Source organism: Phoca vitulina, unplaced genomic scaffold, assembly GCF_004348235.1.
Source record: "Phoca vitulina isolate PV1807 unplaced genomic scaffold, GSC_HSeal_1.0 scaffold8, whole genome shotgun sequence".
Taxonomy (NCBI): domain Eukaryota; kingdom Metazoa; phylum Chordata; class Mammalia; order Carnivora; family Phocidae; genus Phoca; species Phoca vitulina.
Window position 1 is genome coordinate 71,844,786 of NW_022589711.1, and position 15,022 is coordinate 71,859,807.

At 35.3% G+C, this 15,022-nt stretch overlaps 1 protein-coding gene across 3 annotated transcripts in view; it reads left to right on the forward strand.

Annotated features, from left to right (window-relative positions):
- The window catches only part of MECOM (MDS1 and EVI1 complex locus), a 534,952-nt gene that overhangs the window by 249,659 nt on the left and 270,271 nt on the right, over positions 1–15,022 (forward strand). For all 3 annotated transcript variants that reach the window (XM_032407252.1, XM_032407251.1, XM_032407254.1), the window contains exon 2: positions 4,455–4,792. In XM_032407252.1, the coding sequence (XP_032263143.1) occupies positions 4,455–4,792 (338 nt within the window). The remainder of the gene's footprint in view (positions 1–4,454; positions 4,793–15,022) is intronic.

The following is a 15,022-nucleotide window of genomic DNA, read 5'->3' on the forward strand; positions in this document are numbered from 1 at the left end:
ATAAAATGGTATTTTCTTTATGGTACTTATGCAACAGAAAGTTAGAAGCAACTTAAGTAATTATTATGGAAATAGTTCATTTTTTGGGGTCCATATAATGGAATATTATGCTGCAATTAAATGTATTTTTAGGAAATATTTTTAAAAACGTAAGTGTTCATAATAAAATATAAGTGAAAAAGCAGAAAATAGATTATTTACACAGTATGGCCATAATTTTGAAACAAACAAACTTTAAAACATATCTTTAAAAAAAAAAAGCAAATTGCCTGAGAGTTACAGACATGGTTGGGTTTGGACACCTGCATTTCAGTCTCAGGTGATTTGGGATATACTCTTTAGCCTCCTGGAATATCAGATTCCGGATTTGGAAAATAGAAGATTATTATCACGTTGGCTTTCTTACAGGATTGTGAATGTTAAAGTGAGAACATATAGATATGTCTTTGGAAGTTACCATTATTATCTGCAGTTTTCTCTTTGCAGATTCTGACATGCTTTCAGAATGGAACTCTCTCAAGTAGAACCCTATGTTAGTTATTCAAAGAGTCATAGAAATAAATATACTCCAATCCAAGAGTGTGATCTGGCTTGGTCTCTGGGAATATTAGAACACTTAAAACTGGAATCGAAGAGGCTGATTTCCAAGAGCATTGCCCAAGTCATTTGTCTCATATCCAACAATAAGCTTGTCTTTCTGTCCTCACTCAGTTAATGATACATCTAAAGGATGCATGAAGCAAATTCCGGTAGCAGGCAGCTCAGCTCCAAGAAGTTACAAGGGTTATTTATCTTTATGGGACCACTGATGTATATAGCGGTTCTTACCTGATACTTACCTATTGTAAATGTGCCCAATTTCCCCCCCAATAACAGAGATTTAATGGAGATAGGATAATTGAGGTAATCTGTCATTTAGATGAAATGTTTTAGCAGCTTTTAGGATAGTTCTTGAGTAATGTACATGGAGGCATTAGTTTACTTTGGTTTATGCAAATATTCAATGTGGTGTGATAAACTGCATTTGCTGTTGAAAAATTTGTAATGCTAGATTACAGTGAAATATTGTTGCATGTTTCGATATGTAAAACTCAGCAGTTTTCTGTTTCTATTTTTTTGTCACCACAGCCCTTTTTATATTTAATTCAGATGATACTAGATTAACAGAGGCTTGAAAACAAATTGCCTGGGTTTGCATATACATTTAATGTCTGCCTGTGGATGAATAGGACCGTGAGTCTTTCTCCTGGATTTGCATGACCTATATAAGTTGTTCTTTAGGTTTAATTGGAATTTTTTGCCATTGTAAGCAGAATTGCATTCAGGCTTTAAATTCAAATTCTTCTATGCAGCAGCCTGGGCACACATGTGTACTTTGTCTCCACAAGAATTGAAATCCAAATGCACTCGTTTAGATTATGCATTGGGAGAGTTTGTGGGTAACTCAAAGGTCATGAGGTCAGCTATGCCAGTGGGGGGGCCCAGATGGGTTTGTCTCTATCCTTTTTCAAGATTTGAGATCACTTTGATGGAACTGACAGTATGAGTGATTTAACCCTTTGAGGAAATAGGGGAAATTTTACTGACTTTTAATGGATAATTACTGGAGGAAATAGTTCTATTCATTTGGATGCCTTTTGGTTTCCTGCTGCTTAAGTGGACAGGTCTATAGATTATACAATACTTCCAATTTATAGCACTTACTTCTCGAGGAAAACAAAGTCTTCACAATGTGTGATAAATCCCTTTAAGAATCTGTAAAGTAACTCTGCATTTGCAGTAGTTAAATGTTACAATTCTAGAGTGATGGTTTTTTTATATATTTTTAGCTGTATCAAGAGTGCTAGTGAACTTTTGGCTCTTAGGTTGAAGTGCAAAATCTCCCTGAAGGATAGATTTAGATAGACTTTATCAAGGGCATTTGGACCCTGAAGTGTATTTCTCTGATGATATTTCTTTGGGGCATTACTAAAATTGTTTCTTTTGATGTTGGGTTTGGAGAAAAGTTTATAATCTGTTGTGTTCTATTTCTATGGGTTTAAAGGTGCTTTTTAGGATCAAAATAGTTCCCTGCATTTGGTAGAAACATATTGATTTGGTTTAATAGTTTGATAAAATTATATGTTAGGTTAATTATTTAGTAAGCTTTATTAAGCACCTTTATGCAGATCACTTGGAGAATTTCTAAGAGCTGTGAGTTCTGAGTCTTCCCTTTATGGGCCAATTTCCTAGTTGGAATAACAGATTCATTCATATTAAACTAAATAGCAATGCATGGCATTATTTGATCATCAGATTTGGGGGTTGATTTTGTAGGAACTCAAGGAAGGGGGATATTTGTGTTAAATGGAATGGTGAGGGGACAAGCTGAAACTTGACCTGAGAGGATGACTACAAGTTGGATGGGCAGAGGAATGGAGATAGGGTTACCCAGCAGGAAGAACTGCAGAGGAAAAGCTCACTGAGCTCAGAAGACAGGGATAAGCTTATTCTGGCCCACGGTTTCCTACTGGGTAGTGTTGAGAATCAGAGAGAACGGGAGAATGGTTTTTTATTCCTAGCCTAAGAACTCTGGATTTTACCTATGAATACTGGAAATTATTGGAGGCTATTGCATAGAAAAATGGGCGTGCCAGGAAGATAAATTTGGCAGCATTCTCAGTGTTGAGGAATACTGGAGGTTGGAGGCTGGAGGTCTGGAGATATATTTAGAGGACTGTTAGAGGATTCAGGAATGAAAACGTGGATGAGATGAATGTAAAAATCTTGCAAGAAGAATGGACAGAATTTCATGACTGAACAGATTGGAGGATGAAGGAGAGAAAATGTCCATGTTATTTTAGAACCTTGAACATGGATAATTAGGGGAAAACAGTATTCTGAATAGACATAGTAAAGCAGGCAGGAGACTCAGTTTGAGGGCAGATGATAATGTACAAGATTTTGGATACAATGAACTTGAATGATAATGAGCTTGTATGTTGAGGTCAAATGTCTTATAGGAATAAGGTTGGGTTCTGGAATTTGGTTCTATGCTTGGTTTAAATGGCATTGTCTTATCATTTGACTCAGGAACCAAGCACTTAATTTAGAAAGATATTTTTGCATGTGCTATCACTTTGTACTTTACAGAACTTTAAGTGGAGTCAATACTTGATCAACAATTGTTAATGACTGTCATGGTTAATAAATTTCCATAATGAGTCAGATAAGGAATTGGGGCTAGAAGTCAGGTTTTCTACCCTCTAGCCCAATAAACTACCTTGGAAGATTTTAATAATTCGTAGAACTACAGGGTTGGTAGCATCTTAAAAGTCATCTAGTCTAGTCATCATCCTAAAGCTGAAATTCTTCCATATTATCCCTAATTTATGGTTATCTAGGCTATGTTAGAAGCCCTATGATGGGAACTTAAGGCAACTCATTTTACCTTTGGATGGCTCCGATTGACGTTTGTCTCCTTATAATTTCAACCCATTTTTCTTAGTTCTCTCCTTGAAGGTCTACAAATTAAACAAATCAGGTATGACTCTCAGTCCATAATCCCTGTGGACAAGAAACGTGTGTTTATTTGCTTTAAGATAACTGAAATCCCTTTCATGTGGTGAACTGGTGGGAAATTCAAGGTCAATCACTATTCTTTAACCCCCAGCAAATTGCATAAAGATCTTAAGGTCTGAAATGGTGCACTCATTTACTTCAGGTGTGGGTGCTGTGCTGCCTTGTGGAGTCCTGAGAGCCCCAGTGTGGAGTGTCCAGACTCCTTGTTACTCTACCTTGCTTTCCCCTCTGGAAGACTCACCAAATTTCTGTAATGATTTTTGTTTTCACAAATGTCCAGAGGAATCACTAGCTTCAAGTAGCTTTAATTCTCTGCTCTGCGTAAGTTGTTGAGGCAAAGAATACCAATGGCTTGGTGATGTGTTTGAAATAGGAAAGATAAAGAACAAACACAAATTAATTCTCCAATAAATAGTCCTGCCACACAAATTTAAGCCCCGTTGCCCATGGTAGCCCTTGGAATCTTTGACAATCTCCTACAGTTTAGTCCAAGATACATTGCATGATACAACTTTCCAAGACATCGTGTAATGCTTTCACCTCCCGATTTAGGATGGTTTGTGGGGTTGTAGGTACACATATGTTTACTTCTTATCTCAACTTTATTTAGACCAATAGTTAAATTGCTGGTTGTTTCCCAGCTAAATAATGGATTGAGCTGGCCCATGAGAGTATTGACAGTTGAAGATTAGCTCATTTGATTTATGGATTCACCACAGATAAACCAAATCCCCCATCTGTGAAACCCAGAGATTTTAATGCAGGCATATTTTAACAGTGGCCTTCCCGATTTTGTCTTCAAAGAACAACAGCATTATAAGGTGGCTACTGAGCTGTGGGATTTTGATTCTTCTGTATTAGTTGGAATTCACAAAGTTATTATTTGTTCACAGGTAATGAGTGTGTATATGGCAGCTACCCTGAAATTCCTTTGGAAGAAATGCCAGATGCAGATGGAGTAGCCAGCACTCCCTCCCTCAATATTCAAGAGCCATGCTCTCCAGCCACATCCAGTGAAGCATTCACGCCAAAGGAGGGCTCTCCATACAAAGCCCCCATCTACATCCCTGATGATATCCCCATTCCTGCCGAGTTTGAACTTCGAGAGTCAAATATGCCTGGAGCGGGACTAGGAATATGGACCAAAAGGAAGATTGAAGCAGGTGAAAAGTTTGGGCCTTATGTGGGAGAGCAGAGGTCAAACCTGAAAGACCCCAGCTATGGATGGGAGGTAAGAATACATTTTGAGTTTACACATTTAAATATATGCAGATGTGTGAAGAAAAGATCAATTTTTAAGGTGGCCATAAAATAAGCAAATTCTAAATGTTGCAAAATGTCTTCAAATAGATGTTTAAGAATGAACCTCCCTTATAATCTTGCTTCTTGATAGAAACAAAATGTTGCCTAAATATATAGCATGATAGAGAGAAACTCAACTAATGAATGGTAAAGAATAGTATCAACTTACAAACATACCAAAGGAAACAAATACAGTTTTTATAATTAACATCGTTTAGAAGCATCATATATGGCCATCCATATAGTATGTGGGATAAACAAACATCATCATATGACAAGCTTATTGTATTTTATCAGTTCTTTGGGAGCAAGGCTTGAAAGATTGGAGGAAACATTTGTTTTCTCCATTTTTGTGGCTTAGTTAGTTTGGTTTTATTTTGTTCTACATGGTCATTTTGCTCTGCCTTCTAATATATTTTGCCACTCTTGTGATAACCCTGCTTTGATTCTACATGCTTCTAGAATATGAACACTGTACTCAATTCTGTGATGATTCTTTATATTCAAATTGATTTAATGAATAATTCATGCATAAAAATGATGGCAAAAAACAATATGAAAATCAGTTGCTGGTTTTAGCCATGCTTTTCACAGAACCCATTTTGATAATATCTGAGAATGAGAAGTTATAGTCTGATTACAAAATCAAAGTAAATTTTATTTCAGTAAGAACAGGTAATTCTGTGATGTTGAGCTTATAATTTCTGTACAGATTCTGTAGCTGTATCTCCTTCCCATTTATTTTTATTACTTGAAAACTTTTGTGGTTAAATCATAACATTATAATTTCTGGAAAACCTGGTCTATATCTGCAAAATGTATAGGCAATTTCCATATCAGCAAGAAAGTGTTTTTTGGAGATGTGATTGACCCTTGGTTTCCTAGTATTTCAGTTAGACAGAAATCAGATAAACTAGATTTATTTGGTATGTTCTCTTAATATTTATGATCATTAATAGAATATATGGTCAGCATTTTAAATAGAAATAAATAGGCTGTGCCTTCAGGACTTAATTTCACATTTTTGTTCCTTTGTTTTTTATGTATCCTCTTGTGAAATCTGTGCAAAATGCCTCAATCAAAACAATCCCTGTCCAAATTCTAAAATGCCCAAAGTTAAGATCTGGATTTGACATGATGACAAGCGAGAAATTCTTCCTTAGTTGTGTTCTTAGCCACGGCTCAGGTAAAGTTGTGGTTTGGCTACACTGATTTTAGACACATATATTGATAAGAGATTTTTAAAAAATCACTGTAGCATTAACTGATATGTGAGTTGAATAAGTTTTAGACTAAATGCGTAGAACTTTACGTCATTTTTGTTCTCCTTAAAATAAAGGCTATAAACATTCTAATAATAAGTAACTCATTAAACTTTTATTACAAAATCTCCAGAGTTAAACAACAAGTTCAGTACTGCTCGAGATTATCCAGAAGGCTTGGAATAAACCAAGGCTCAATAACAAAATAATTTTGTAGTTACAGGGTTGATAAATGCAGTAGTATGTCTCCTTAAACAGGATACCTATGATTGGGGGATGAACCTGGGGAAAATTTGGCATTTAGAGGAAATTTAAAAATAATTATTTTTCTCCTTGGGAGTAGAATGTCTTCAGTATATACACAGGAAAATACTTACCTTGAGAAATGTAAAATGATTCTTTTTATTATGTCAAAACTGAGTTTTTTTATTGCTTAGAATTCAAGATACCTCTATAAATAGTCCATGACTCTGGTTAAACATCACCCATTTCTTCTCTCTCGTTCAAGAATTCATTTGATGGTCAATTCAGTAGTTTTCTTCACCACTTTAATGGTTGCCCTCACTTTTGAGAGTATGGATTATCTGCTCTAGATGTATTATGAACAAAACCAGAGAAAGGGCTTTTTTGGTGATTTTGGCAATCTTGTTATCCATGGAGGAGTACTTGAGCTCTTGACTCTAGGTTGTTTTTTTTTTTTTTTTTTTTCTTTTCCCCTTCTAATCTTACCCTAGTTAATACAAAACCCGGTCATGATCAACAAAGGCACTTTCACAAAGGCATCTCGCCCTACTCCTGCATGCTTATTTTTAATCACTCTCCTGTCATATTTGCTCTCAACTATAGCTGATTTCTCTTCTGTTTGGTTAGACAGATAATTGTGATCAACTAGTGTAACCTTGCTTTTTGATACTCCTTCATTTTTAAAAATGATGAATTTAGGGACAAAAAAAAAAACCTCTTAGGCCAAGGAAAATATACATGAACAGAGGAAATCCATATTCAGCAAACAATCATTGAGTGCATACTATGCATCAGATTCTTCCTGCTTTCCTTACAGAAACCCAGTCTATCATAACTGAACTAATCATTGCTGTCTCCAGTACCATCCTTGCTCTTTTCTACTAACAAATCTCCCCTCCTTGAGCATTTCCTCTATAATAAATTCTATTACCATCTGTCCAGTTGTTGAAGCCAAAAAATGGGTTATGTTTGACTTTACTCTCTCCCACACCAACCAGATATGATTCATAGTTCCCATGTTCTATCAGGACTCCATTCTTTGCACACACTGGTCTTCCTACCTGGGAACCTCCTTTTCCTACCCATCCTTAGCAAGTGTCTATTCATTCTTCAGATTCTTCCCTTCCTTGACATTCTCCTTGACCTTTCTAGTCACAATTTAGTACTGCTTACATTTTGCCCCACCATAGCACCAGGTAAAGGTGAATACATATACTAAAGAATTTAAAACACTGTATAACATCCAAATTTTCTGCCTAGCTTCCTTAATAGAGCAAAATACCCATAGCTGTGTCCTCTAAGTGCAGTGTCGTGATCGTGTTTTATCTGTGGTGCCCGCGGTACTCTTTCATGCTAAGTGCATTACCTGAAATAACCAGACTGGATTAGTCACCTCAGGCTGCTATAACAAAGTACTACTGACTGACTGACTGGGTGACTTAAATGGCAGAAATTTATTTTCTCACAATTCTGGAGGCTAGAAGTCCCAGATCTAGGATAGTTGATTTGGCTTCTGTTGGGGACTCTCTTCTTGGCTTGCAGATGGCCACCCTCTTGCTATGTCTTCACATGGCCATTCCTAGGTGCATGTGTGCACACGTGCACATGCACACACACAACATAGGCTGAGGGGCAGAGTGCTCTGGTGTCTCTTCTTATAAGGACACTGATCCTATTGGATCAGGACCTCACCCTTATGACCTCATTTAACCTTAATCACCACCTAATGGCCTTAGATATCTGCAAATATAGTTACATTGGGAATTAGGGCTTCAACATAATGGATTTGGGGAGGACTTAAGCATTCAGTCCATAACACAGACATTTAATAAGTATTTGTTTGGTAAAAGAATGAATGAAAGAATGAGAGCAAATGAAAGAATGATGAATGGATAGAGGATTATGTGACTCATAAGAAGAGATAGGGAGTGGGCTGAGGGAGTTCCATGGAAAAAGCTAGAATCTGGATTTTAGACATGTGGAATCAAGTCTTAACTCTGCCACTATTGTGCAATTCTAGGGAAATTACTCAGAATTAATTGGTTCTTGCATTTTTATTTGACCCATGAGCCAATAATAATTGCCCCATGTCATTACTTGTTATATAATTAAAATGAAGTAAAGAGATATGGTAGTCTTTTCAAAGAAGGTTTTTTGAAGAGAAAGCTCAAAGATAATATTGCAGTTAGTGACCACCTTTTTGAACGCTCTTTAAATAGTTTTTATTTTTATGTATGTATGTATTTATTTATTTTTAGATTTTATTTATTTATTTGTCAGAGAGAGAGAGAGGGAGAGCACAGGCAGGGGGAGCAGCAGGCAGAGGGAGAAGCAGACTCACCGCTGAGCAGGGAGCCCGATGTGGGACTCGATACCAGGACCCTGGGATCGTGACCTGAGCTGAAGGCAGACGCTTAACCGACTGAGCCACCTAGGCATCCCGTGTTTAAATAGTTTTTAAAAAGTGTAATATATTTCCCCCAAAAAGGCACTTTTGGAAAATCATTTGAGTTTGTATTTTAGAGAAATCAGGTACTTTTGAAAATATGGTTTACAGACCAAAATACAGAGTTAGGTAAAATAAGCCACAGATATCAGAAACTGATTTCTCCCAAACCAGTATTGATTTAAGAAAGAGAAACTTTAAAAATAGTGTTAGAGTCTGGCAATGATTGCCACCTTGCAATGCCTAAGACTTGTCTCTAACAAAAAGATTTTTGAAGACTGGGGAGCACTTGATTGTCTCCAGGACCTAGAAGTAATTAGGGACAGGACACTTTCTCTTCGGTTAAGAACTTTAGAGTTACTGATTGATTGAATAATAGTAACAAAAATTCTGTTGGTTCAAAACAAGGGTTTTCTTTTATGTTTTCTTCTAAAGAGGACCATTGTGTGACAACATAGAAATTGCATGGAGAGCAGAGGGGAGCGGGATTCTGGAGTGAGACTTCCTTGAAGTCTTCTTCAAGGCTGTGTGTGCTAGTTGAGAGTTTTGGGAAAAGTTATGTAATTGGTGCCCCTCATTTTATATATATGGGACATGGTGATAATAATTGTACCTATCCAGTGAGGGTTGTAGTGACAATAAAATGTGACACTGTGTGTGAAAAACCTACCAAAGAGCCTCCCACCTGGTAGAAGAGCTTAATAAAGGTGAACAGCAACAACAAAAGCTTGGCTGAAATACAGATCTAGCACAGGGTCATTAGATAGGGCAAAGGCCAACTTTCTTTTATTTATTAATTTTTATGAAATTTTGCTCTCACTCTTCTCGTTTCCTGGAAGTTCAGTTATCTCTGGGGTGGTCTAATTATGTTACTCTGGGTTTATCTGAAAAGGAAGCACTGGTTGTTTTCTAATTAACAAAACGAGGATTTGGGAGAGATTCATAAATTTATTTTTAAACCAAACAATAATTTGGGTGGCAAATTTTTCAATGGCCTGAGATAGGTCATGGAAAAACAACGTGAGATTTTGTTTCCTTGTAATATTGTCACTTAGCACATTTTCTCTGTTTATCTTTGTTACCATTGGTCATCATAAAACTCTGCAAGTAGATGTAAGTCAGCTGATGACGCACCTGTTAGGTGCCAAACCCTCTATTGTCTCCCTCTCACCCAAAATTGATCCAGATTACTTTGATCAGTTAAAATACCAGGTATGAGCTTAACTTTACTTTTTCTCCTTTCGAGCATACACATACTCAGGCGTAAAAAATTATGACATGAGTGGTCAGTAAATTTCTCTTATGTTTTGTTAAATAGATGGGAAGGAATAGTGGAAAGAGATTTTACTGGCATCAGAAACTCATTAAATAATTTTGATGCAGTGCTTTGACAATACATTATGTTCCAGTAATGTAATCCTGAGATGTGGTATTACAATGAATGTGTGCCTCCTTATATCATTTAAGAAGGAATAGTTCTCACATTTGTAAGTTTGTTTTTGAGTTCTGCAGTGATGCCTTGTGTATTGGAACATGCAATCTATATGTTAACTGAAATATGACTATCCACTAAAACAACAGCAACATCAGACTTTCAGGATACCTAACAACTGAGTTCAGAGTCAAGAGGCTGACAGTCAAGTAATGTATGTTTGGTAATAAAGAAAAATGGGGTAGTTTGAGATGTCCTAACATCTCATAGGCACCAAATTTCTTGGAATGGCAATATTTCTCCCTTATTTCCCTCCAGGTTTGCTTGGGCCAAAAATGAATTTTACAGTGATTCGTAAAATGAAATCAATGGTTTGGCATTGATTTTAGAGAAAACGTTTATTCATTAATGGGAAAGCAAGCACACTTGACATGTTGCATATTCTTAAAGCCAGATAACTAAGTAAAGACCTTTGTCTTAATAATTTTGAAATGAATTAATTCCAGGAGAGGGGAAAGATTGTCAATTATCCAAAAGGGGGTCTTTAATGGGTAAAGAGAAATGTTATCTAATATAATAAATGTGTACTACCATAAAACCTTATATTACAAAGTATTAATTAAATTTTGGCAATGTTATTTAAGGATGACAAATATAGTTTGGATATTCAATTTTACTTTGTGAAGAATTAAGAGAAAATACCAAGATAGGGATGCCTGGGTGGCTCAGTCGGTTAAGTGTCTGCCTTCAGTTCAGGTCATGATCCCGGGATCCTGGGATCGAGCCCCGCATCAGGTTCCTTGCTCAGTGGGGAGCCTGCTTCTCCCTCTGCCTGTTGCTTCCCCTGCTTGTGCTCATTCGCTCTCTCTGTGACAAATAAATAAATAAAATCTTAAAAAAAAGAAAATATCAAGGTAAAAAGTAATATTTACTAATAGGATCCTGAACATGATTGTCATTGGGGCCGAAGAAGATGTTATAGATTCTCTTGGAATATATAATGAAATCAAGAAAAGAAAATCGGTCTATTTGATTCATTTTGTGCTTCCAGCATACATACATAGTAGGAATTAAATCTCTGGTTATTAAAAGAAAATAGAAGTTTATTCTCCTGAAGCACCAGGAACTACCTATAGTTTTGCCCTGGGCTCAAGAGGATCCCATCCTGTTTATGAAGAGGTTAGAAATCCCCTTACCCCACGTCCTACCCCTTCCACGTATGTCCTGTCAACACCTGTGGCTTGCTCTTCTTATGCTTTCTTCAATGAAAGGTGTTGATGGAGTTCAACATGTCTACTCCTCTTATTGCTGTTTTGACAACTTCTAGTACTTCCAAATTATAGTCAGTGATGTGGACAAGTCTGATAGCAAAATTTTTTAAAAGTTCCCCAAGTATCAGTGAACCTGTCATGATGAGCACCGGGTAACATATGAAATTGTTGAATAATTAAGTTGTACACCTGAAACTAATATAACATTTTAAAAATAAATAAAAATAATATATAATTATACACCAGACCAAAAGCAAATAACTATATTAAAATTATTCATTAAATAAAAAAAAAAAGTTAAAAGAGGGTGTGCTGTATTCTTCAAAATTTTCAATGTCATAAAAGGCAAAGAAAGGCAGTGAAAATGTTCCAAATTAAAAGAGAAGAAAGAAATAGAACAAAATGTAAATCTGATCTTAGGATTCTGTCAACTGGCAAAAATGGACTTCGGATAGACAGGGTAAATAAAAGTTTGCCAATGTAAAAAACAAACAAAGCAATGTGTTTTACACTTAAAACTTATAAAATATTATGTCAATTATATCTCAATAAAAATTAAAAATAGTAATATTAAAAAAAGAAATACACACTTTTCAAAAATCATGAATGTATTTCACATTGACATAGAGGAAAAACTGCAAGACCACCTCAATAGATAAAATCCTAATATATTTTCATCACAAAACCTCTGAGCAAACTCGAAATAAAGGGCACTACTTTGAATTGATAGACAGATAAACAGGCTATAGCTGACATTACAATAATGAAATAACTTTGGACATTTTCCCTCAATGACATGTAAAATTCAGAATGTCCCTATCAATACTCTGTTCCAAAATTGTCCAAATCAGTGCAATATGGAAAGAAGAAAGGAATTAAAAAGAACAAAAGTTTGAAAGGATAAAATAAAAATGTCTGTATTCACAAATGATATGATTGTTTAGAAATTTATAAATACTAAGAACAAGTGAATTTTAAAAAGTAAGCCTGATAAAAGGTAAATATACAAAACTGACTTCCTACACACTTGAAAAAGCAATTTGTGTAAATTTAAAATATCATGTATGTCAAACAATTAAAATGTTTAGTCAGAAAAATCAAATATGTAAGATAAATATAATAAATATTTTTAAGATACCTACACTGAAAAATTCCAAACACAGCAGAAAATTTAAAGACGACCTATATAAATAGAGAAATCGCACTCATCGATTAGACAAGTCTATGCTGTTAAGGTAACAGTTCTTCCCAAAGTAACATATTGACTCAGCGCAATTCTAATCAAATCGTAGTAGGTTTTATTGTGGAAATTTACAAGTTGATTGTAAACTTTATGTGGAAATGTAAAAGACCTAAAATAGGAAAAAAAAAAAGTTCCCCAAGTATCAAGAGTTTTTTTGTTTTACCCTGCCTGACTTGGTGATCAACTAGAATTTGCATGTGAGTCACTTATTTTTCAAAAGAATATTGGGTGATTTTCTTCCAATTAAGACGTGTATCCCACAAAATGTATCAAAGTGAGTTTCTTATTTATTCACCCCCATACTTGTGTATGAGTTGCTTAATCAGTAGTGAACCTCATGGGTTCAAAACATGAAATGTTTAATAAAGATCTCTCTTAATAGATTTGACAGTCGATTCTAGGATTTGGTCAATTCTTTATAATAATTTGTTATTCTAGAATACTTAGTTGGGCCACTGCATCAGGATGTTTCATTCTCTAAATCTTTTCCTTGAGGGTAAGTTTGGAAGCAGTGAGAAGTAATAGGAAATAACGGATGGAAATTATCTTCGAAGGATAAAAGAGTTAGTGCAGCTTCTTTGCTCCTTAGTTTGTTCAGTGTAACAGTATGGAGAGAATTTCTTCCAAAAATGATAGGTAGGTAGTATGGAGAAATGGAGACACTGAGGGGATTTATACAATAAATAAAGTTTGTATTAAGGTAGCATGTTGGCTTCTCAAAGCTTATTTACATTGATAGAATCATACAATACAAATTTTGCTGAAGCACTTTTCTTTACACATAGATCTGTCCAGAAATTTAGAAAAATGAATTTGTATTTCAGCTATAGGAAAATTCAGTACCTAATTGCTATTGTCATTTTTGCTCTGCTACATCTTTTGGCCTTTCAAAATATAGCTGAAGCTGGAGATAGGTCAAATATTGTGTGCTTTCTGAAGAATATGTTCTACATGATAATTAGGAGAATTGTCAAGCCAAAAAATCACAACCAGGAAGAAATTGTCAGCTATCATTATGACAAAGAATAATATAAAGAGATTTTGTGTGTGTGTGTGTGTATAGCAAATAGATACTAGCAGCTACCTGTTGGTTTGTCCTTTCTTTCAAATCAGTATTTGATATAATACAATTTTAGTACAGCACAAGGAATTTGACAGTGCCGTTATTATAAGGGGACTTCTTATATTGGTACAAGGTGAACAAACATTACACAGAAATAGTTTACCTCACTGAGGAACTCTGTATCATGGTGGGTCCACATGACCAAAGGAGAAAATCTCAGAGTTTCCTTCTCAGAGGGACATTCTTGGCTAGGAACAAGACCAGCAGTTTCAAGAACAATTAAAAGTTTATTCTATGATTGTTGGTCATGCGACCTGTCCCCAGTATCTACTACTTCAGATCCAAACTCTATCCCATTATTCAGCATGTATCCCATCAGCTTTCAGAACACATTTTTATTCCATCAGTCAAATGTTGCCCTAGACACAGAAAATAATTTGTACCTCCTACGCTAATCCTAGAAAGTCAGTTGTAGAGTGTCATCTGATACAGAAACAATGTCTTCAGAACGCGCACTACACAACCTTACACACATGCACACACACACACACGTATGCCTTCTTAGGGTTTTGGTTTTTTTTTTTTAATTGATCATTTTGGAATCTAAATTTTGGATTTGGATTTTGAATCTAAGCACTTTGGATGTTTGGCCCTGATGCTTATTCCATGTAACCCATATAAAGTTGGGCACCCATATAAAGTTATATGGCCATATAAAGGCAGTCAGTATAATTCTTTTTAAAAGGCCCAGTAACTTCTCCCCACCCCTCCAAAATTTATTAAAATACCAAATAAATCTTTTTCAGAGCCATCAAATGAGGATTTCATTTATGATGTCCTGAGAAACTTAAATCCTGTCTCCTTATATCTATATTCTCCCTATTATCTATCATTCACCCTCTTACTCTCAATATCTCACATATCCAGCAGGTGCTGCTCTCAAACACTCTCCTCATATCCAGGCCTCTGCCTCTCTGTCTCTCTTTAAATGTATGTGTTTTTTATATATATATATGTATATATGTAAATATATAATATATATTTAATAAGTATGTATTATTAAATATATATTATTTTTTGTATATTTATATATAACAATATATATTCATTAAATATATATTTATATGTAACATAAAATATAATATATATATAAAGTATATATTTAAAATTATATAGATCAACTTCTCCAATATGGCCTT